The 22,429-nt window shown below is 45.2% G+C and overlaps 1 protein-coding gene across 1 annotated transcript in view; it reads right to left on the bottom strand.

Annotated features, from left to right (window-relative positions):
* LOC121580556 (microtubule cross-linking factor 1-like) overlaps positions 1-22,429 on the bottom strand; it is a 148,188-nt gene that overhangs the window by 3,425 nt on the left and 122,334 nt on the right. Inside the window, exon 16 of the mRNA XM_045224658.1 lies at positions 13,251-14,180. Within this exon, the coding sequence (XP_045080593.1) occupies positions 13,251-14,180 (930 nt within the window). The remainder of the gene's footprint in view (positions 1-13,250; positions 14,181-22,429) is intronic.

The following is a 22,429-nucleotide window of genomic DNA, read 5'->3' as shown; positions in this document are numbered from 1 at the left end:
GTATAACCCTAACCCTAACCCACGGAATGACAGGTATAACCCACGGAATGACAGGTATAACCCACGGAATGACAGGTATAACCCTAACCCTAACCCACGGAATGACAGGTATAACCCACGGAATGACAGGTATAACCCACGGAATGACAGGTATAACCCACGGAATGACAGGTATAACCCACGGAATGACAGGTATAACCCACGGAATGACAGGTATAACCCACGGAATGACAGGTATAACCCACGGAATGACAGGTATTACCCACGGAATGACAGGTATAACCCACGGAATGACAGGTATAACCCACGGAATGACAGGTATAACCCACGGAATGACAGGTATAACCCTAACCCTGTCATGACAGTACATGACATCAAAGGATAGCGCTACCATTCTGCATGCACCATGTAAGCATACGAGAGGTTGACCAGATTGCACAGTGAAAACAGCATCATTTACATTTACATTTTCGTCATTTAGCAGACGCTCTTATCCAGAGTGACTTACAGGAGCAATTAGGGTTAAGTGCCTTGCTCAAGGGCACATCGACAGATTTTTCACCTAGTCGGCTCGGGGATCATGTTGACCACACAATGTTGATTTCAGTTTCACCACATCGACTCGGACCGCTAAAGCATGCAACCACGTCAATGACCCCTCCGGAAGATTCAGTTCATTTGAAACACAAGCCGACGTCACGCAATCATGAGACCACATACCCACTCACACGCGCACGGTGTTCAAAGAGCTGTCTTCGCCAATGAGCTTTAGACAGGTTGTTAGTGTGAGAGAAGGAAAAGGTGGTGAGAGAACTGTAAAGGAAGAGAGATGGAAAGCAACACAGCAATGCAAGGAACAGTAGGGTTCAAACCAGCAGCCACAGTCGCAGACAGAGCAGAAGACCTATTAGAAACCGTGTTACTGTATGTTAGATAGTCTAGTGAAAGACAGAAGCTGGCGCACACCCAAAAATGTTTTGTAGAGGTGTTGACTAACGGAGAGTGAACTATACAAATATAGAAACCCTGAAGAAGAAGACACTGTTGGTTTGCTATTTAATATAATATTAATGTTTGGGAGCATAGTGTGATTTTCTTTCTCTATTTTTATGTTAGATCGTCTACCATCAACCCGTTGTTGTTGTTGTGGTGTGGATGGATCCAACAGTGATGTCCAACAGAGTCATCTCTCTCTCTGTGGCCACCTCAGGGGTTAGAGACGGTTTTCACATCTAGAAGATGGCTTTGTTTTGTTTTCTAGGTTATTGGAAATCAGCTCACCTACGTTTTATATATATAACAGTAAACCATCACTAAACCTTTCAGTACTGGTTCTTCTACAGCAGAACACACTGACAGACGTACAGTATACAGCCAGATATGGACAGAAAACGGATGACTCTTTGGGTCACTGGAGTTGATTTGTGAATATTATGAATCATTACATATGAAATACCATATTAGACCATGCAGACATCTACACAGACAGATGTGGATGATGATAATAACGCAGCTACAATATCACTGACTCCTCCGACGTCGTTGACCTGTGAGGCATGCTGTGATTGGCTGATGGGGGCGGGGGTGAGGTGAGATGAGGAGGGGTCCATGGTAACCCTGTGACCCCCGGCCGTGAGGTTATAGGTCAGAGAACCAGGAAATAAACAAGAACTTACATCACTCGGGGACAAGCAGGGTTAGAGTCCCCATGGAGCAGTAAGTAAGACAGTGTGGTTCTAGAATCAGCAGAATAGCATAGACAGAACAGAGGAGAGAAAGACAGGGGGACAGGGGGGAGGGAGGGAGGGAGGAAAAACCAGAGATGAGAAGAAGCAGAGAGAGAGGGGGGAGAGAGAGAGAGAGAGAGAGAGAGAGAGAGAGAGAGAGAGGGAGAGAGAGAGAGAGAGAGAGGGGAGAGAGAGAGAGAGAGAGAGAGAGAGAGAGGGAGAGAGAGAGAGAGAGAGAGAGAGAGAGAGAGAGAGAGAGAGAGAGAGAGAGAGAGAGAGAGAGGGGGAGAGAGAGAAAGAGAGAGAGGGGGAGAGAGAGAGAGAGAGAGAGAGAGAGAGAGAGAGAGAGAGAGAGAGAGAGAGAGAGAGAGAGAGAGAGAGAGAGAGAGAGAGAGGGGGGAGAGAGAGAAAGAGAGAGAGAGAGGGGGGAGAGAGAAAAAGAGAGAGCGAGAGAGAGAGAGAGAGAGGGGAGAGAGAGATAGAGAGCGAGAGAGAGGGAAACAGGAAAACAAGACCTTATTTACATAAGTATTCAGACCCTTTGCTATGAGACTCGAAATTGAGCTCAGGTGCATCCTGTTTCCATTGATCATCCGTGAGATGTTTCTACAACTTGATTGGAGTCCGCCTGTGGTAAATTCAATAGATTGGACATGATTTGGAAAGGCACACACCTGTCTATATAAGGTCCCACAGTTGACAATGCATGTCAGAGCAAAAACCATGCCATGAGGTCGAAGGAATTGTCCGTAGAGATCCAAGAGAGGATTGTGTCGAGGCACAGATCTGGGGAAGGGTACCAAAAAATGTCTGCAGCATTGAAGGACCCCAAGAACACAGTGGCCTCCATCATTCTTAAATGGAAGAAGTTTGGAAACACCAAGACTCTTCCTAGAGCTGGACGCCCGGCCAAACTAAGCAATCGGGGGAGAAGGGCCTTGGTCAGGGAGGTGAAGAACCTGATGGTCACTGACAGAGCTCCAGAGTTCCTCTGTGGAGATGGGAGAACCTTCCAGAAGGACAACCATCTCTGCAGCACTCAGCAATCAGGCCTTTATGGTAGAGTGGTCAGACGGAAGCCACTCCTCAGTAAAAGGCACATGACAGCCTGCTTGGAGTTTGCCAAAAGGCACCTAAAGGACTCTCAGACCATGAGAAACAAGATTCTCTGGTCTGATGAAACCAAGATTTAACTCTTTGACCTGAATGCCAAGCGTCACGTCTGGAGGAAACCTGGCACCATCCCTACGGTGAAGCATGGTGGTGGCAGCATCATGCTGTGGGGATGTTTTACAGCGGCAGGGACTAGGAGACTAGTCAGGATCGAGGGAAAGATGAATGGAGCAAAGTACAGAGAGATACTTGATGGAAACCTGCTCCAGAGCGCTCAGGACCTCAGACTGGGGCGAAGGTTCACCTTCCAACAGGACAACGACTCTAAGCACACAGCCAAGACAACGCAGGAGTGGCTTCGGGACAAGTCTCTGAATGTCCTTGAGTGAGTGGCTCAGCCAGAGCCCAGACTTGAACCCGATCAAACATCTCTGGAGAGACCTGAAAATAGCTGTGCAGCGATGCTCCCCATCCAACCTGACAGAGCTTGAGAAGATCTGCAGAGAAGAATGGGAGAAACTCCCCAAATACACGTGTGCCAAGCTTGTAGCGTCATACCCAAGAAGACTAAAGGCTGTAATCTCTGTTAAAGGTGCTTCAAGAAGGTACTGTGTAAAGGGTCTGAATACTTATGTAAATGTGATATTTCTGTTTTTTATAAATTTGCAAAAGAAAAAATGCTTTGTCATTATGGAGTATTGTGGGCAGATTGATTAGGAAATAAAAAACAATTTAATCAATTTTAGAATAAGGCTGTTACATAACAAAATGTGGAAAAAGTCAAGGGGTCTGAATACTTTCCTGAATCAAATCAAATCAAATCAAATTTTATTGGTCACATGCGCCGAATACAACAGGTGCAGACATTACAGTGAAATGCTTACTTACAGCCCTTAACCAACAGTGCATTTATTTTAAACAAAAAAAGTAAAAATAAAACAACAACAAAAAAAAGTGTTGAGAAAAAAAAGAGCAGAAGTAAAATAAAGTGACAGTAGGGAGGCTATATATACAGGGGGTACCGTTGCAGAGTCAATGTGCGGGGCACCGGCTAGTTGAGGTAGTTGAGGTAATATGTACATGTGGGTAGAGTTAAAGTGACTGTGCATAAATACTTAACAGAGTAGCAGCAGCGTAAAAAGGATGGGGTGGGGGGGCAGTGCAAATAGTCCGGGTAGCCATGATTAGCTGTTCAGGAGTCTTATGGCTTGGGGGTAGAAGCTGTTGAGAAGTATTTTGGACCTAGACTTGGCACTCCAATACCGCTTGCCGTGCGGTAGCAGAGAGAACAGTCTATGACTAGGGTGGCTGGAGTCTTTGACAATTTTGAGGGCCTTCCTCTGACACCGCCTGGTATAGAGGTCCTGGATGGCAGGAAGCTTTGCCCCAGTGATGTACTGGGCCGTACGCACTACCCTCTGTAGTGCCTTGCGGTCGGAGGCCAAGCAGTTGCCATACCAGGCGGTGATGCAACCAGTCAGGATGCTCTCGATGGTGCAGCTGTAGAATTTTTTGAGGATCTGAGGACCCATGCCAAATCTTTTTAGTCTCCTGAGGGGGAATAGGCTTTGTTGTGCCCTCTTCACGACTGTCTTGGTGTGTTTGGACCATGATAGTTCGTTGGTAATGTGGACACCAAGGAACTTGAAGCTCTCAACCTGTTCCACTACAGCCCCGTCGATGAGAATGGGGGCGTGCTCAGTCCTCTTTTTTTTCCTGTAGTCCACAATCATCTCCTTTGTCTTGGTCTCGTTGAGGGAGAGGTTGTTGTCCTGGCACCACACGGCCAGATCTCTGACCTCCTCCCTATAGGCTGTCTCATCGTTGTCGGTGATCAGGCCTACCACTGTTGTGTCGTCGGCAAACTTAATGATGGTGTTGGAGTCGTGCCTGGCCATGCAGTCATGGGTGAACAGAGAGTACAGGAGGGGGACTGAGCACGCACCCCTGAGGGGCCCCCGTGTTGAGGATCAGTGTGGCAGATGTGTTGTTACCTACCCTTACCACCTGGGGGCGGCCCGTCAGGAAGTCCAGGATCCAGTTGCAGAGGGAGGTGTTTAGTCCCAGGATCCTTAGCTTAGTGATGAGCTTAGAGGGCACTATGGTGTTGAATGCTGAGCTGTAGTCAATGAATAGCATTCTCACGTAGGTGTTCCTCTTGTCCAGGTGGGAAAGGGCAGTGTGGAGTGCAATAGAGATTGCATCATCTGTGGATCTGTTGGGGCGGTATGCAAATTGGAGTGGGTCTAGGGTTTCTGGGATAATGCTGTTGATGTGAGCCATGACCAGCCTTTCAAAGCACTTCATGGCTACAGACGTCAGTGCTACGGGTCGGTAGTCATTTAGGCAGGTTATCTTAGAGTCCTTGGGCACGGGGACTATGGTGGTCTGCTTGAAACATGTTGGTATTACAGACTCAGTCAGGGACATGTTGAAAATGTCAGTGAAGACACTTGCCAGTTGGTCAGCACATGCTCGGAGTACACGTCCTGGTAATCCGTCTGGCCCTGCGGCCTTGTGAATGTTGACCTGCTTAAAAGTCTTACTCACATCGGCTACGGAGAGCGTGATCACATAGTCATCCGGAACAGCTGGTGCTCTCATGCATGCTTCAGTGTTGCTTGCCTCGAAGCGAGCATAGAAGTGGTTTAGCCTGTCTGGTAGGCTTGTGTCACTGGGCAGCTCGCGGCTGTGCTTCCCTTTGTAGTCTGTAATAGTTTTCAAGCCCTGCCACATCCGACGAGCGTCAGAGCCAGTGTAGTACGATTCAATCTTAGTCCTGTATTGACTCTTTGCCTGTTTGATGGTTCGTCGGAGGTCATAGCGGGATTTCTTATAAGCGTCCGGGTTAGAGTCCCGTTCCTTGAAAGCGGCAGCTCTACCCTTTAGCTCAGTGCGGATGTTTCCTGTAATCCATGGCTTCTGGTTGGGGTATGTACGTACGGTCACTGTGGGGACAACATCATCGATGCACTTATTGATGAAGCCAGTGACTGATGTGGTGTACTCCTCAATGCTGTCTGAAGAATCCCGGAACATGTTCCAGTCTGTGCTAGCAAAACAGTCCTGTAGCTTAGCATCTGCGTCATCTGACCACTTTTTTATTAACCGAAGTCACTGGTGCTTCCTGCTTTAGTTTTTGCTTATAAGCAGGAATCAGGAGGATAGAGTTATGGTCAGATTTGCCAAATGGAGGGTGAGGGAGAGCTTTGTATGCGTCTCTGTGTGTGGAGTAAAGGTGGTCTAGAGTTTTTTTTCCTCTGGTTGCACATTTAACATGCTGTTAGAAATTAGGTAGAACGGATTTAAGTTTCCCTGCATTAAAGTCCCCGGCCACTAGGAGCGCTGCATCTGGATGAGCGTTTTCCTGTTGATTAATGGCCTTGTACAACTCAGTCAGTGCAATCTTAATGCCAGCATTGGTTTGTGGTGGTAAATAGACAGCTATGAAAAATATAGATGAAAACTCTCTTGGTAAATAGTGTGGTCTACAGCTTATCATAAGATACTCTACCTCAGGCGAGCAAAACCTCGAGACTTCCTTAGTATTTGATTTTGTGCACCAGCTGTTGTTTACAAATATACACAGACCGCCACCCCTTGTCTTACCGGAGTCAGCCGTTCTGTCCTGCCGATGTAGCGTATAGCCTGCTAGCTGAATGTTATCATTGTCGTCGTTCAGCCACGACTCGGTGAAACATTAGATATTACAGTTTTTAATGTCCCGTTGGTAGGATAACCGTAATCTTAAGTCGTCCAATTTATTTTCAAATGATTGAACGTTGGCTAATAGGATTGATGGAAGAGGCAGTTTACTCGCTCGCCGTCGGATCCTTACAAGGCACCCCGATCTACGTCCACGATATCTCCGTCTCTTCCTCACGCGAATGACGGGGATTTGGGCCTTGTCGGGTGTCTGTATGATATCCTTCGCGGCCGCCTCGTTGAAGAAAAAGTCTTCGTCCAATACGAGGTGAGTAGTCGCTGTCCTGATATCCAGAAGCTCTTTTTGGTTATAAGAGACGATGGCAGAAACATTATGTACAAAATAAATTACAAATAACGCGGAAAAACACATATAATAGTACAATTGGTTAGAGGGCTGTAAAACGGCAGCCATCTTCTCCGGCGCTGTTCTGAATGCACTGTAAGTGCCTTTGAATAGGGTATGGTAGTAGGTGCAACTCAATATTAGGAAGGTGTTCTTAATGTTTTGTACATTCAGTGTAGGAATATAACTTAGTGCTTCACTGTAATGTTTTCATTCACTTTTAACATACAGTATTATCATAATGCTACAGTGGGGAAAAAAAGTATTTAGTCAGCCACCAATTGTGCAAGTTCTCCCACTTAAAAAGATGAGAGAGGCCTGCCATTTTCATCATAGGTACACGTCAACTATGACAGACAAATTGAGAAAAAAAATCCGGAAAATTACATTGTAGGATTTTTAATGAATTTATTTGCAAATTATGGTGGAAAATAAGTATTTGGTCACCTACAAACAAGCAAGATTCCTGGCTCTCACAGACTTGTAACTTCTTCTTTAAGAGGCTCCTCTGTCCTCCACTCGTTACCTGTATTAATGGCACCTGTTTGAACTTGTTATCAGTATAAAAGACACCTGCCCACAACCTCAAACAGTCACACTCCAAACTCCACTATGGCCAAGACCAAAGAGCTGTCAAAGGACACCAGAAACAAAATTCTAGACCTGCACTAGGCTGGGAAGATTGAATCTGCAATAGGTAAGCAGCTTGGTTTGAAGAAATCAACTGTGGGAGCAATTATTAGGAAATGGAAGACATACAAGACCACTGATAATCTCCCTCGATCTGGGGCTCCACGCAAGATCTCACCCTCGTGGGGTCAAAATGATCACAAGAACGGTGAGCAAAAATCCCAGAACCACACGGGGGACCTAGTGAATGACCTGCAGAGAGCTGGGACCAAAGTAACAAAGCCTACCATCAGTAACGCACTCACGCAGTGCCAGACGTGTCCCCTGCTTAAGCCAGTACATGTCCAGGCCCGTCTGAAGTTTGCTAGAGTGCATTTGGATGATCCAGAAGAGGATTGGGAGAATGTCATATGGTCAGATGAAACCAAAATATAACTTTTTGGTAAAAACTCAACTCGTCGTGTTTGGAGGACAAAGAATGCTGATTTGCATCCAAAGAACACCATACCTACTGTGAAGCATGGGGGTGAAACATCATGCTTTGGGGCTGTTTTTTCTGCAAAGGGACCAGGACGACTGATCCGTGTAAAGGAAAGAATGAATGGGGCCATGTATCGTGAGATTTTTAGTGAAAACCTCCTTCCATCAGCAAGGGCATTGAACATGAAACGTGGCTGGGTCTTTCAGCATGACAATGATCCCAAACACACCGCCCGGGCAACGAAGGAGTGGCTTCGTAAGAAGCATTTCAAGGTCCTGGAGTGGCCTAGCCAGTCTCCAGATCTCAACCCCATAGAAAATCTTTGGAGGGAGTTGAAAGTCCGTGTTGCCCAGCGACAGCCAAAAAACATCACTGCTCTAGAGGAGATCTGCATGGAGGAATGGGCCAAAATACCAGCAACAGTGTGTGAAAACCTTGTGATGACTTACAGAAAATGTTTGACCTGTGTCATTGCCAACAAAGGGTATATAACAAAGTATTGAAAAACTTTTGTTATTGACCAAATACTTATTTTCCACCATAATTTGCAAATAAATTCATTAAAAATCCTACAATGTGATTTTCTGGATTTTTTTTCTTCATTTTGTCTGTCATAGTTGACGTGTACCTATGATGAAAATTACAGGCCTCTCTCATCTTTTTAAGTGGGAGAACTTGCACAATTGGTGGCTGACTAAATACTTTTTTTCCCCACTGTATATAGCTTTTAACCTACTTTTTGATCCTCTGGTGGTCTACTGATACTGCAATTACTTAAAGAATTTCAACCAAACGTTATATTCATGTTTTTTCAACATATTGAACACATTGCTTGGCAACAACCGGATGTATCCGGTTTTCAGGGATACAGCTAATTCAACCTAGCTTCCTTTTCCGCTGAAAACCTGCTATGTTAGTTTAGGACAGATAGCCAGGGTTTGAAACCCCCAGAAACCCCCAGTAACCACCAGTAACCCCCAGAAACCACCAGTAATCAGCCCTACTCCCTATGGTCACTGCAATACTACCAGTGTCCTGAAGCAGAGTGATACTGAATGGGTGGCGAGTGGTGGCTGAAGCAGAGTGATACTGAATGGGTGGTGAGTGGAAGCTGAAGCAGAGTGATACTGAATGGGTGGTGGGTGGTGGCTGAAGCAGAGTGATCCTGAATGGGTGGTGAGTGGAGGCTGAAGCAGAGTGATCCTGAATGGGTGGTGAGTGGAGGCTGAAGCAGAGTGATACTGAATGGGTGGTGAGTGGAGGCTGAAGCAGAGTGATACTGAATGGGTGGTGAGTGGTGGCTGAAGCAGAGTGATACTGAATGGGTGGTGAGTGGAGGCTGAAGCAGAGTGATACTGAATGGGTGGTGAGTGGAGGCTGAAGCAGAGTGATACTGAATGGGTGGTGAGTGGAGGCTGAAGCAGAGTGATACTGAATGGGTGGTGAGTGGAGGCTGAAGAAGAGTGATACTGAATGGGTGGTGAGTGGAGGCTGAAGCAGAGTGATACTGAATGGGTGGTGGGTGGCTGAAGCAGAGTGATACTGAATGGGTGGTGAGTGGAAGCTGAAGCAGAGTGATACTGAATGGGTGGTGAGTGGAAGCTGAAGCAGAGTGATACTGAATGGGTGGTGGGTGGAGGCTGAACCAGAGTGATACTGAATGGGTGGTGAGTGGAGGCTGAAGCAGAGTGATACTGAATGGGTGGTGGGTGGCTGAAGCAGAGTGATACTGAATGGGTGGTGGGTGGCTGAAGCAGAGTGATACTGAATGGGTGGTGAGTGGTGGCTGAAGCAGAGTGATACTGAATGGGTGGTGAGTGGAGGCTGAAGCAGAGTGATACTGAATGGGTGGTGAGTGGAGGCTGAAGCAGAGTGATACTGAATGGATGGTGAGTGGTGGCTGAAGCAGAGTGATACTGAATGGGTGGTGAGTGGAGGCTGAAGCAGAGTGATACTGAATGGGTGGTAGGTGGAGGCTAAAGCAGAGTGATACTGAATGGGTGGTGAGTGGAGGCTGAAGCAGAGTGATACTGAATGGGTGGTGAGTGGTGGCTGAAGCAGAGTGATACTGAATGGGTGGTGAGTGGAGGCTGAAGCAGAGTGATACTGAATGGGTGGTGAGTGGAGGCTGAAGCAGAGTGATACTGAATGGGTGGTGAGTGGAGGCTGAAGCAGAGTGATACTGAATGGGTGGTGGGTGGAGGCTGAAGCAGAGTGATAATGAATGGGTGGTGAGTGGAGGCTGAAGCAGAGTGATGCTGAATAGGTGGTGAGTGGAGGCTGAAGCAGAGTGATACTGAATGGGTGGTGGGTGGAGGCTGAAGCAGAGTGATACTGAATGGGTGGTGAGTGGAGGCTGAAGCAGAGTGATACTGAATGGGTGGTGAGTGGAGGCTGAAGCAGAGTGATACTGAATGGGTGGTGGGTGGAGGCTGAAGCAGAGTGATACTGAATGGGTGGTGAGTGGAGGCTGAAGCAGAGTGATACTGAATGGGTGGTGAGTGGAGGCTGAAGCAGAGTGATACTGAATGGGCGGTGAGTGGAGGCTGAAGCAGAGTGATACTGAATGGGTGGTGAGTGGAGGCTGAAGCAGAGTGATACTGAATGGGTGGTGAGTGGAGGCTGAAGCAGAGTGATACTGAATGGGTGGTGAGTGGAGGCTGAAGCAGAGTGATACTGAATGGGTGGTGAGTGGCTGAAGCAGAGTGATACTGAATGGGTGGTGAGTGGCTGAAGCAGAGTGATACTAAATGGGTGGTGAGTGGAGGCTGAAGCAGAGTGATGCTGAATGGGTGGTGAGTGGAGGCTGAAGCAGAGTGATACTGAATGCGTGGTGAGTGGAGGCTGAAGCAGAGTGATACTGAATGGGTGGTGAGTGGCTGAAGCAGAGTGATACTAAATGGGTGGTGAGTGGAGGCTGAAGCAGAGTGATACTGAATAGGTGGTGAGTGGTGGCTGAAGCAGAGTGATACTGAATGGGTGGTGGGTGGCTGAAGCAGAGTGATACTGAATGGGTGGTGAGTGGAGGCTGAAGCAGAGTGATACTGAATGGGTGGTGGGTGGAGGCTGAAGCAGAGTGATACTGAATGGGTGGTGAGTGGCTGAAGCAGAGTGATACTGAATGGGTGGTGGGTGGTGGCTGAAGCAGAGTGATACTGAATGGGTGGTGGGTGGCTGAAGCAGAGTGATCCTGAATGGGTGGTGGGTGGCTGAAGCAGAGTGATACTGAATGGGTGGTGGGTGGCTGAAGAAGAGTGATACTGAATGGGTGGTGAGTGGAGGCTGAAGCAGAGTGATACTGAATGGGTGGTGAGTGGAGGCTGAAGCAGAGTGATCCTGAATGGGTGGTGAGTGGCTGAAGCAGAGTGATACTGAATGGGTGGTGGGTGGCTGAAGCAGAGTGATACTGAATGGGTGGTGAGTGGTGGCTGAAGCAGAGTGATACTGAATGGGTGGTGAGTGGAGGCTGAAGCAGAGTGATACTGAATGGGTGGTGAGTGGAGGCTGAAGCAGAGTGATACTGAATGGATGGTGAGTGGTGGCTGAAGCAGAGTGATACTGAATGGGTGGTGAGTGGAGGCTGAAGCAGAGTGATACTGAATGGGTGGTAGGTGGAGGCTGAAAGCAGAGTGATACTGAATGGGTGGTGAGTGGAGGCTGAAGCAGAGTGATACTGAATGGGTGGTGAGTGGTGGCTGAAGCAGAGTGATACTGAATGGGTGGTGAGTGGAGGCTGAAGCAGAGTGATACTGAATGGGTGGTGAGTGGAGGCTGAAGCAGAGTGATACTGAATGGGTGGTAGGTGGAGGCTAAAGCAGAGTGATACTGAATGGGTGGTGAGTGGGCTGAAGCAGAGTGATACTGAATGGGTGGTGAGTGGTGGCTGAAGCAGAGTGATACTGAATGGGTGGTGAGTGGAGGCTGAAGCAGAGTGATACTGAATGGGTGGTGAGTGGAGGCTGAAGCAGAGTGATACTGAATAGGTGGTGAGTGGAGGCTGAAGCAGAGTGATACTGAATGGGTGGTGAGTGGAGGCTGAAGCAGAGTGATACTGAATGGGTGGTGAGTGGAGGCTGAAGCAGAGTGATACTGAATGGGTGGTGGGTGGAGGCTGAAGCAGAGTGATACTGAATGGGTGGTGAGTGAAGGCTGAAGCAGAGTGATACTGAATGGGTGGTGAGTGGAGGCTGAAGCAGAGTGATACTGAATGGGTGGTGAGTGGAGGCTGAAGCAGAGTGATACTAAATGGGTGGTGAGTGGCTGAAGCAGAGTGATACTGAATGGGTGGTGAGTGGCTGAAGCAGAGTGATACTGAATGGGTGGTGAGTGGCTGAAGCAGAGTGATACTAAATGGGTGGTGAGTGGAGGCTGAAGCAGAGTGATACTGAATGGGTGGTGAGTGGTGGCTGAAGCAGAGTGATACTGAATGGGTGGTGGGTGGCTGAAGCAGAGTGATACTGAATGGGTGGTGGGTGGTGGCTGAAGCAGAGTGATACTGAATGGGTGGTGGGTGGCTGAAGCAGAGTGATCCTGAATGGGTGGTGGGTGGCTGAAGCAGAGTGATACTGAATGGGTGGTGGGTGGCTGAAGCAGAGTGATACTGAATGGGTGGTGGGTGGCTGAAGCAGAGTGATAGGAGTCAAAAGGAGTCAGAACATTCCAGTATAGAGAAGAAACAAAGAAGCACAATTATATATACTGAACTATGGCAAAATACAGTAGAATACTGTAGAATACAATAGAATACAGTAAAATACTGTAAATAATAAACATTACCATAACATTACCATTGTGTCAGTCAATGCTTTTTGATCTGAGAAGAAAACACCAGCACGGAGTTATAATGTATTTTATTTTATTATGATTATTTCCTAAATTGAGTTTGTTTTTGGTTTTAGTTTTGGTTGTCTGGGTCTTTAGCCCAATGGGGGGGCTAATAAACAAACAACAAATATAAACAACAAACAAATCCAGTTAGTAGAGTGTTAGTATTTCAAGAAAAAAACACCAGCATTGAGTTATAAAAATGTAAATAAGAAAACATTTTAATGTTCTTTTCTTATCCTAGTTAGTGTTTATTTTGGTTTTTAATTGCGTTTTTCTGGGACTCTAGGAAAGAACACACCCAACAGGTGACCAACAGGTGACCAACAGGTGACCAACAGGTGACCAACAGGTGACCAACAGGTGACCTCAAAGCGATCCTAATATACACTAAGCAGTAAATCCAGTAGGTGTTAGTATTTACCTCCAAACACCCAGGCTGGTTGCTGTCTCCCTCTGCCTGATGCCCGTCTCCCGTGTAGCCTCCCTGGCCCTGGGCTGACGACCCTCCAGTCCCTCCGGACCCCAGCCGCTTCTCCTCCCTGAAGCTCTGCTCCAACAACTTCTTGTTCAGCAGGCGGGCTGTGTTCTCTGCCAGGGTGTATCCAGGCGGGGCAGACAGGTCCTGGCGTATACTGAGCACCTCTGGTGTCCTCTCCCCTCCTGTTCCCCCCGGCCCTCCCTGAGCCTCTACTATCAGCTGCACCGGGCTAGGAGAACGCCCACGGACATTCCTCAGAAACTCCTGGACAGCTCCAAGGGATCTCAGGTCTTTGGGTTCTGAAGGGGGTAGACTGGGACCACCAGGAGGTGAGGGGTCAAGGGGGGTGGGGCGGGAGCGGCTGGGGGACTTGGAGAATTTGCACTGCGGGGGTTCGTAGGCCACGGGGCTGTGGTCTATGATGTTGAAGAGACAAGACAGGCCGTCGTTGATGGTGGTGTGAACCGGAGAGTCCCTGGTGGTGGTGGAGCGAGCCCAGGCCGACTCAGAGGCACCCTTCTGGGGGGTGGTGGGGGTAGGGGCCCTGATGCCGGCCGTGGAGCTGGAGGCCCCACCTGGGAGGTCAACCTTCGATGACGTTGACAGCTTCCTCTGGAGTTTAGGGGAGCCGTACTTAGGAGAACAACATGGACGCTCAAACTTGGACTGGACTACGGGAGAGTACTGCATCTTGCGGATGGTTCGGGAGGGGGAGGAGATGGGTGTGGAGCTGCCTCCTTTAGGAGTGAGGCAGCGGTGGGGGGAGCTGGTGAGGGTGCGGAGGATGTCTGTCTGTAGTCCCACACTGATGGTCAGAGTGGTCTGGGTACCCCGAGTGGTGAAACCGTTGGTCTGACACGCCATGTCTCGGAGCTGTGGAGTAAATTAAACAGACGAGTGAAAGTCTAAGAGATATGCGCAGGTAAGGAGATGATCTCCTAAGCTTAAACAGTATACTATAGAAACTTCACAAAGACAGTATAATATAGAAACCTCACAAAGACAGTATACTGTACAAACCTCACAGAGAGTGACTATATAAAAGAAACTACGCAGATCAACTAAGTTATTGAAGATTGGATGAACAACCAGACAACAGACTAGATGGATGAAAAACTAGACAACAGACTAGATGGATGAACGACAGACTAGATGGATGAACAACCAGACAACAGACTAGATGGATGAAAAACAGACTAGATGGATGAACAATTAGACAACAGACTAGATGGATGAAAAACTAGACAACAGACTAGATGGATGAACAATTAGACAACAGACTAGATGGATGAACAACTAGACAACAGACTACATGGATGAACAACCAGACAACAGACTAGATGGATGAACAACTAGACAACAGACTATATGGATGAACAACAGACTAGATGGATGAACAACTAGACAACAGACTAGATGGATGAACAACAGACTAGATGGATGAACAACTAGACAACAGACTAGATGGTGAACAACAGACTAGATGGATGAACAACTAGACAACAGACTAGATGGATGAACAACAGACTAGATGGATGAACAACTAGACAACAGACTAGATGGATGAACAACTAGACAACAGACTAGATGAATGAACAACTAGACAACAGACTAGATGGATGAACAACCAGAAAACAGACTAGATGGATGAACAACAGACTAAATGGATGAACAACCAGACAACAGACTAGATGGATGAACAACCAGACAACAGACTAGATGGATGAACAACAGACTAGATGGATGAACAAATAGACAACAGACTAGACGGATGAACAACAGACAAGATGGATGAACAACTAGACAACAGACTAGATGGATGAACAACTAGACAACAGACTAGATGGATGAACAACTAGACAACAGACTAGATGGATGAACAACCAGACATCAGACTAGATGGATGAACAACCAGACAACAGACTAGATGGATGAACAACCAGACAACAGACTAGATGGATGAACAACCAGACAACAGACTAGATGGATGAACAACCAGACAACAGACTATATGGATGACCAACTAGACAACAGACTAGATGGATGAACAACCAGACAACAGACTAGATGGATGAACAACCAGACAACGGACTAGATGGATGAACAAACAGACAACAGACTAGATGGATGAACAACCAGACAACAGACTAGATGGATGAACAACACACTAGATGGATGAACAACAGACTAGATGGATGAACAACCAGACAACAGACTAGATGTATGAACAACCAGACAACAGACTAGATGGATGAACAACAGATTAGATGTATGAACAACTAGACAACAGACTAGATGGATGAACAACAGACTAGATGGATGAACAACTAGACAACAGACTAGATGGATGAACAACAGACTAGATGGATGAACAACTAGACAACAGACTAGATGGATGAACAACTAGACAACAGACTAGATGGATGAACAACCAGAAAACAGACTAGATGGATGAACAACAGACTAGATGGATGAACAACCAGACAACAGACTAGATGGATGAACAACCAGAAAACAGACTAGATGGATGAACAACAGACTAGATGGATGAACAACCAGACAACAGACTAGATGGATGAACAACAGACAAGATGTATGAACAACTAGACAACAGACTAGATGGATGAACAACAGACTAGATGGATGAACAACTAGACAACAGACTAGATGGATGAACAACAGACTAGATGGATGAACAACTAGACAACAGACTAGATGGATGAACAATTAGACAACAGACTAGATGGATGAACAACTAGACAACAGACTAAATGGATGAAGAACTAGACAACAGACTAGATGGATGAACAATTAGACAACAGACTACATGGATGAACAACTAGACAACAGACTAGATGGATGAACAACCAGACATCAGACTAGATGGATGAACGACTAGACAACAGACTAGATGGATGAACAACCAGACAACAGACTAGATGGATGAACAACCAGACAACAGACTAGATGGAAGAACAACCAGAAAACAGACTAGATTGATGAACAACAGACTAGATGGATGAACAACCAGACAACAGACTAGATGGATGAACAACCAGACAACAGACTAGATGGAAGAACAACCAGAAAACAGACTAGATGGATGAACAACAGACTAGATGTATGAACAACTAGACAACAGACTAGATGGATGAACAACAGACTAGATGGATGAACAACTAGACAACAGACTAGATGGATGAACAACTAGACAACAGACTAGATGGATGAACAACTAGACATCAGACTAGATGGATGAAACGACTAGACAACAGACTAGATGGATGAACAACCAGACAACAGACTAGATGGATGAACAACCAGACAACAGACTAGATGGAAGAACAACCAGAAAACAGACTAGATGGATGAACAACAGACTAGATGGATGAACAACTAGACAACAGACTAGATGGATGAACAACAGACTAGATGGATGAACAACTAGACAACAGACTAGATGGATGAACAACTAGACAAGAGACTAGATGAATGGACAACTAGACAACAGACTAGATGGATGAACAACTAGACAACAGACTAGATGGATGAACAACCAGACAACAGACTAGATGGATGAACAAAACAATATAACTAGACAACAGACTAGATGGATGAACAACTAGACAACAGACTAGATGGATGAACAACTACAACAGACTAGATGGATGAACAATTAGACAACAGACTAGATGGATGAACAACTAGACACTACATGGATGAACAACCAGACAACAGACTAGATGGATGAACAACCAGACAACAGACTAAATGGATGAACAACAGACTAGATGGATGAACAATTAGACAACAGACTAGATGGATGAACAACTAGACAACAGACTAGATGGATGAACAACTAGACAACAGACTAGATGGATGAACAACCAGACAAAAGACTAGATGGATGAACAACTAGACAACAGACTAGATGGATGAACAACTATACAAAAGACTAGATGGATGAACAACCAGACAACAGACTAGATGGATGAACAACTAGACAACACACTAGACGGATGAACAACCAGACAACAGACTAGACGGATGAACAACTAGACAACAGACAAGATGGATGAACTACTAGACAACAGACTAGATGGATGAACAACTAGACAACAGACTAGATGGATGAACAACCAGACAACAGACTAGATCGATGAACAACTAGATAACAAACTAGATGGATGAACAACAGACTAGATGGATGAACAATTAGACAACAGACTTGATGGATGAACGACAGACTAGATGGATGAACAACTAGACAACAGACTAGATCGATGAACAACCAGACAACAGACTAGATGGATGAACAACTAGATAACAGACTAGATGGATGAACAACCAGACAACAGACTAGATGGATGAACAAATAGATAACAGACTAGATGGATGAACAAGAGACTAGATGGATGAACAATTAGACAACAGACTTGATGGATGAACGACAGACTAGATGGATGAACAACTAGACAACAGACTAGATGGATGAACAACCACGACTAGATATAACAACTAGACAACAGACTAGATGGATGAACAACCTATTCCACAGACTATGACCAGACTAGATGGATGAACAACTAGACAACAGACTAGATGGATGAACTAATATGAACAACCAGACACAGACTAATGAACACTAGACAACAGACTAGATGGATGAACAACCAGACAACAGACTAGACGGATGAACAACAGACTAGATGGATGAACAACTAGACAACAGACTAGATGGATGAACAACCAGACAACAGACTAGATGGATGAACAACTAGACAACAGACTAGATGGATGAACAACAGACTAAATGGATGAACAACTAGACAACAGACTAGACGGAGGAACAACCAGACAACAGACTAGATGGATGAACAACTAGACAACAGACTAGATGGATGAACAACCAGACAACAGACTAGATGGATGAACAACAGACTAGATGGATGAACAACAGACTAGATGGATGAACAACTAGACAACAGACTAGATGGATGAACAACTAGACAACAGACTAGATGGATGAACAACTAGACAACAGACTAGATGGATGAACGACAGACTAGATGGATGAACAACTAGACAACAGACTAAATGGATGAACAACTAGACAACAGACTAGATGGATGAACAACCAGACAACAGACTAGATGGATGAACAACAGACTAGATGGATGAACAACAGACTAGATGGATGAACAACTAGACAACAGACTCGATGGATGAACAACTAGACAACAGACTAGATGGATGAACAACCAGACAACAGACTAGATGGATGAACAACTAGATAACAGACTAGATGGATGAACAACAGACTAGATGGATGAACAATTAGACAACAGACTAGATGGATGAACGAAAGACTAGATGGATGAACAACTAGACAAAAGACTAGATGGATGAACAACTAGATAACAGACTAGATGGATGAACAACTAGACAACAGACTAGATGGATGAACAACCAGACAACAGACTAGATGGATGAACAACAGACTAGGTGGATGAACAACTAGACAACAGACTAGATGGATGAACAACAGACTAGATGGATGAACAACTAGACAACAGACTAGATGGATGAACAACTAGACAACAGACTAGATGGATGAACAACCAGACAACAGACTAGATGGATGAACAACAGACTAGATGGATGAACAACTAGACAACAGACTAGATGGATGAACAACCAGACATCAGACTAGATGGATGAACGACTAGACAACAGACTAGATTGATGAACGACCAGACAACAGACTAGATGGATGAACAACCAGACATCAGACTAGATGGATGAACGACTAGACAACAGACTAGATGGATGAACAACCAGACAACAGACTAGATGGATGAACAACCAGACAACAGACTAGATGGAAGAACAACCAGAAAACAGACTAGATGGATGAACAACAGACTAGATGGATGAACAACCAGACAACAGACTAGATGGATGAACAACAGACTAGGTGGATGAACAACTAGACAACAGACTAGATGGATGAACAACTAGACAAGAGACTAGATGAATGGACAACTAGACAACAGACTAGATGGATGAACAACTAGACAACAGACTAGATGGATGGACAACTAGACAACAGACTAGATGGATGAACAACTAGACAACAGACTAGATGGATGAACAACCAGACAACAGACTAGATGGATGAACAAAAAACTAGATGGATGAACAATTAGACAACAGACTAGATGGATGAACAACAGACTAGATGGATGAACAACTAGACAACAGACTAGATGGATGAACAACCAGACAACAGACTAAATGGATGAACAACAGACTAGATGGATGAACAATTAGACAACAGACTAGATGGATGAACAACTAGACAACAGACTAGATGGATGAACAACTAGACAAGAGACTAGATGGATGAACAACCAGACAAAAGACTAGATGGATGAACAACTAGACAACAGACTAGATGGATGAACAACTATACAAAAGACTAGATGGATGAACAACCAGACAACAGACTAGATGGATGAACAACTAGACAACACACTAGACGGATGAACAACCAGACAACAGACTAGACGGATGAACAACTAGACAACAGACAAGATGGATGAACTACTAGACAACAGACTAGATGGATGAACAACTAGACAACAGACTAGATGGATGAACAACCAGACAACAGACTAGATCGATGAACAACTAGATAACAAACTAGATGGATGAACAACAGACTAGATGGATGAACAATTAGACAACAGACTTGATGGATGAACGACAGACTAGATGGATGAACAACTAGACAACAGACTAGATCGATGAACAACCAGACAACAGACTAGATGGATGAACAACTAGATAACAGACTAGATGGATGAACAACCAGACAACAGACTAGATGGATGAACAAATAGATAACAGACTAGATGGATGAACAAGAGACTAGATGGATGAACAATTAGACAACAGACTAGATAGATGAACGACAGACTAGATGGATGAACAACTAGACAACAGACTAGATGGATGAACAACCAGACAAAAGACTAGATGGATGAACAACCAGACAACAGACTAGATGGATGAACAACTAGATAACAGACTAGATGGATGAACAACAGACTAGATGGATGAACAATTAGACAACAGACTAGATGGATGAACGACAGCCTAGATGGATGAACAACTAGACAACAGACTAGATGGATGAAAAACTAGAAAACAGACTAGATGGATGAACAACCAGACATCAGACTAGATGGATGAACAACTAGACAACAGACTAGATGGATGAACGACTAGACAACAGACTAGATGGATGAACAACCAGACAACAGACTAGACGGATGAACAACAGACTAGATGGATGAACAACTAGACAACAGACTAGATGGATGAACAACCAGACAACAGACTAGATGGATGAACAACCAGACTAGATGGATGAACAACAGACTAGATGGATGAACAACTCAAAGACTAGAGGATGAACAACTAGACAACAGACTAGATGGATGAACAACTAGACAACAGACTAGATGGATGAACAACTAGACAACAGACTAGATGGATGAATTTGACAACAGACTAGATGGATGAACAACTAGACAACAGACTAAATGGATGAACAACTAGACAACAGACTAGATGGATGAACAACTAGACAACAGACTAGATGGATGAATCAGACGAGGATGAACAACCAACAGACTAGATGGATGAACAACCAGACTAGATGGATGAACAACCAACAACAGACTAGATGGATGAACAACAGACTAGATGGATGAACAACTAGACAACAGACTAGATGGATGAACAACCAGACAACAGACTAGATGGATGAACAACTAGATAACAGACTAGATGGATGAACAACAGACTAGATGGATGAACAATTAGACAACAGACTAGATGGATGAACGAAAGACTAGATGGATGAACAACTAGACAACAGACTAGACGGATGAACAACCAGACAAAAGACTAGATGGATGAACAACTAGATAACAGACTAGATGGATGAACAACTAGACAACAGACTAGATGGATGAACAACCAGACAACAGACTAGATGGATGAACAACAGACTAGGTGGATGAACAACTAGACAACAGACTAGATGGATGAACAACCAGACAACAGACTAGATGGATGAACAACTAGATAACAGACTAGACGGATGAACAACCAGACAACAGACTAGATGGATGAACAACTAGACAACAGACTAGACGGATGAACAACTAGACAACAGACTAGATGGATGAACAACCAGACAACAGACTAGATGGATGAACAACCAGACAACAGACTAGATGGATGAACAACCAGACAACAGACTAGATGGATGAACAACCAGACAACGGACTAGATGGATGAACAACCAGACAACAGACTAGATGGATGAACAACTAGAAAACAGACTAGATGGATGAACAACTAGACAACAGACTAGAAGGATGAACAACCAGAAAACAGACTAGATGGATGAACAACCAGACAACAGACTAGATGGATGAACAACCAGACAACAGACTAGATGAATGAACAACAGACTAGATGGATAAACAACTAGACAACAGACTAGATGTACTCCTGAGTAGCGCAGTGGTCTAAGGCACTGCATCGCAGTGCTAACTGTGCCACTAGAGATCCTGGTTCGAATCCAGGCTCTGTCGCAGCCGGCCGCGACCGGGAGACTCATGGGCGGCGCACAATTAATCCAGCGTCGTCCAGGGTAGGGGAGGGAATGGCCGGCAGGGATGTAGCTCAGTTGATAGAGCATGGCGTTTGCAACACCAAGGTTGTGGGTTCGATTCCATCGGGGGGCCAGTATAAAAAATATATATATATATATGTATTCACTAACTGTAAGTCGCTCTGGATAAGAGCGTCTGCTAAATGACTAAAATGTAAAAATGTAATGGATGAACAACCAGACAACAGACTAGATGGATGAACAACCAGACAACAGACTAGACGGATGAAAAACAGACTAGACGGATGAACAACCAGACAACAGACTAGATGGATGAACAACCAGACAACAGACTAGATGGATGAACAACCAGACAACAGACTAGATGGATGAACAACCAGACAACAGACTAGATGGATGAACAACAGAC

The sequence above is a fragment of the Coregonus clupeaformis genome, chromosome 14 (genome assembly GCF_020615455.1).
Source record: "Coregonus clupeaformis isolate EN_2021a chromosome 14, ASM2061545v1, whole genome shotgun sequence".
NCBI lineage: Eukaryota > Metazoa > Chordata > Actinopteri > Salmoniformes > Salmonidae > Coregonus > Coregonus clupeaformis.
Note: the sequence above shows the minus strand (reverse complement) of the source record. Positions and strands in the feature narration are given on the sequence as shown.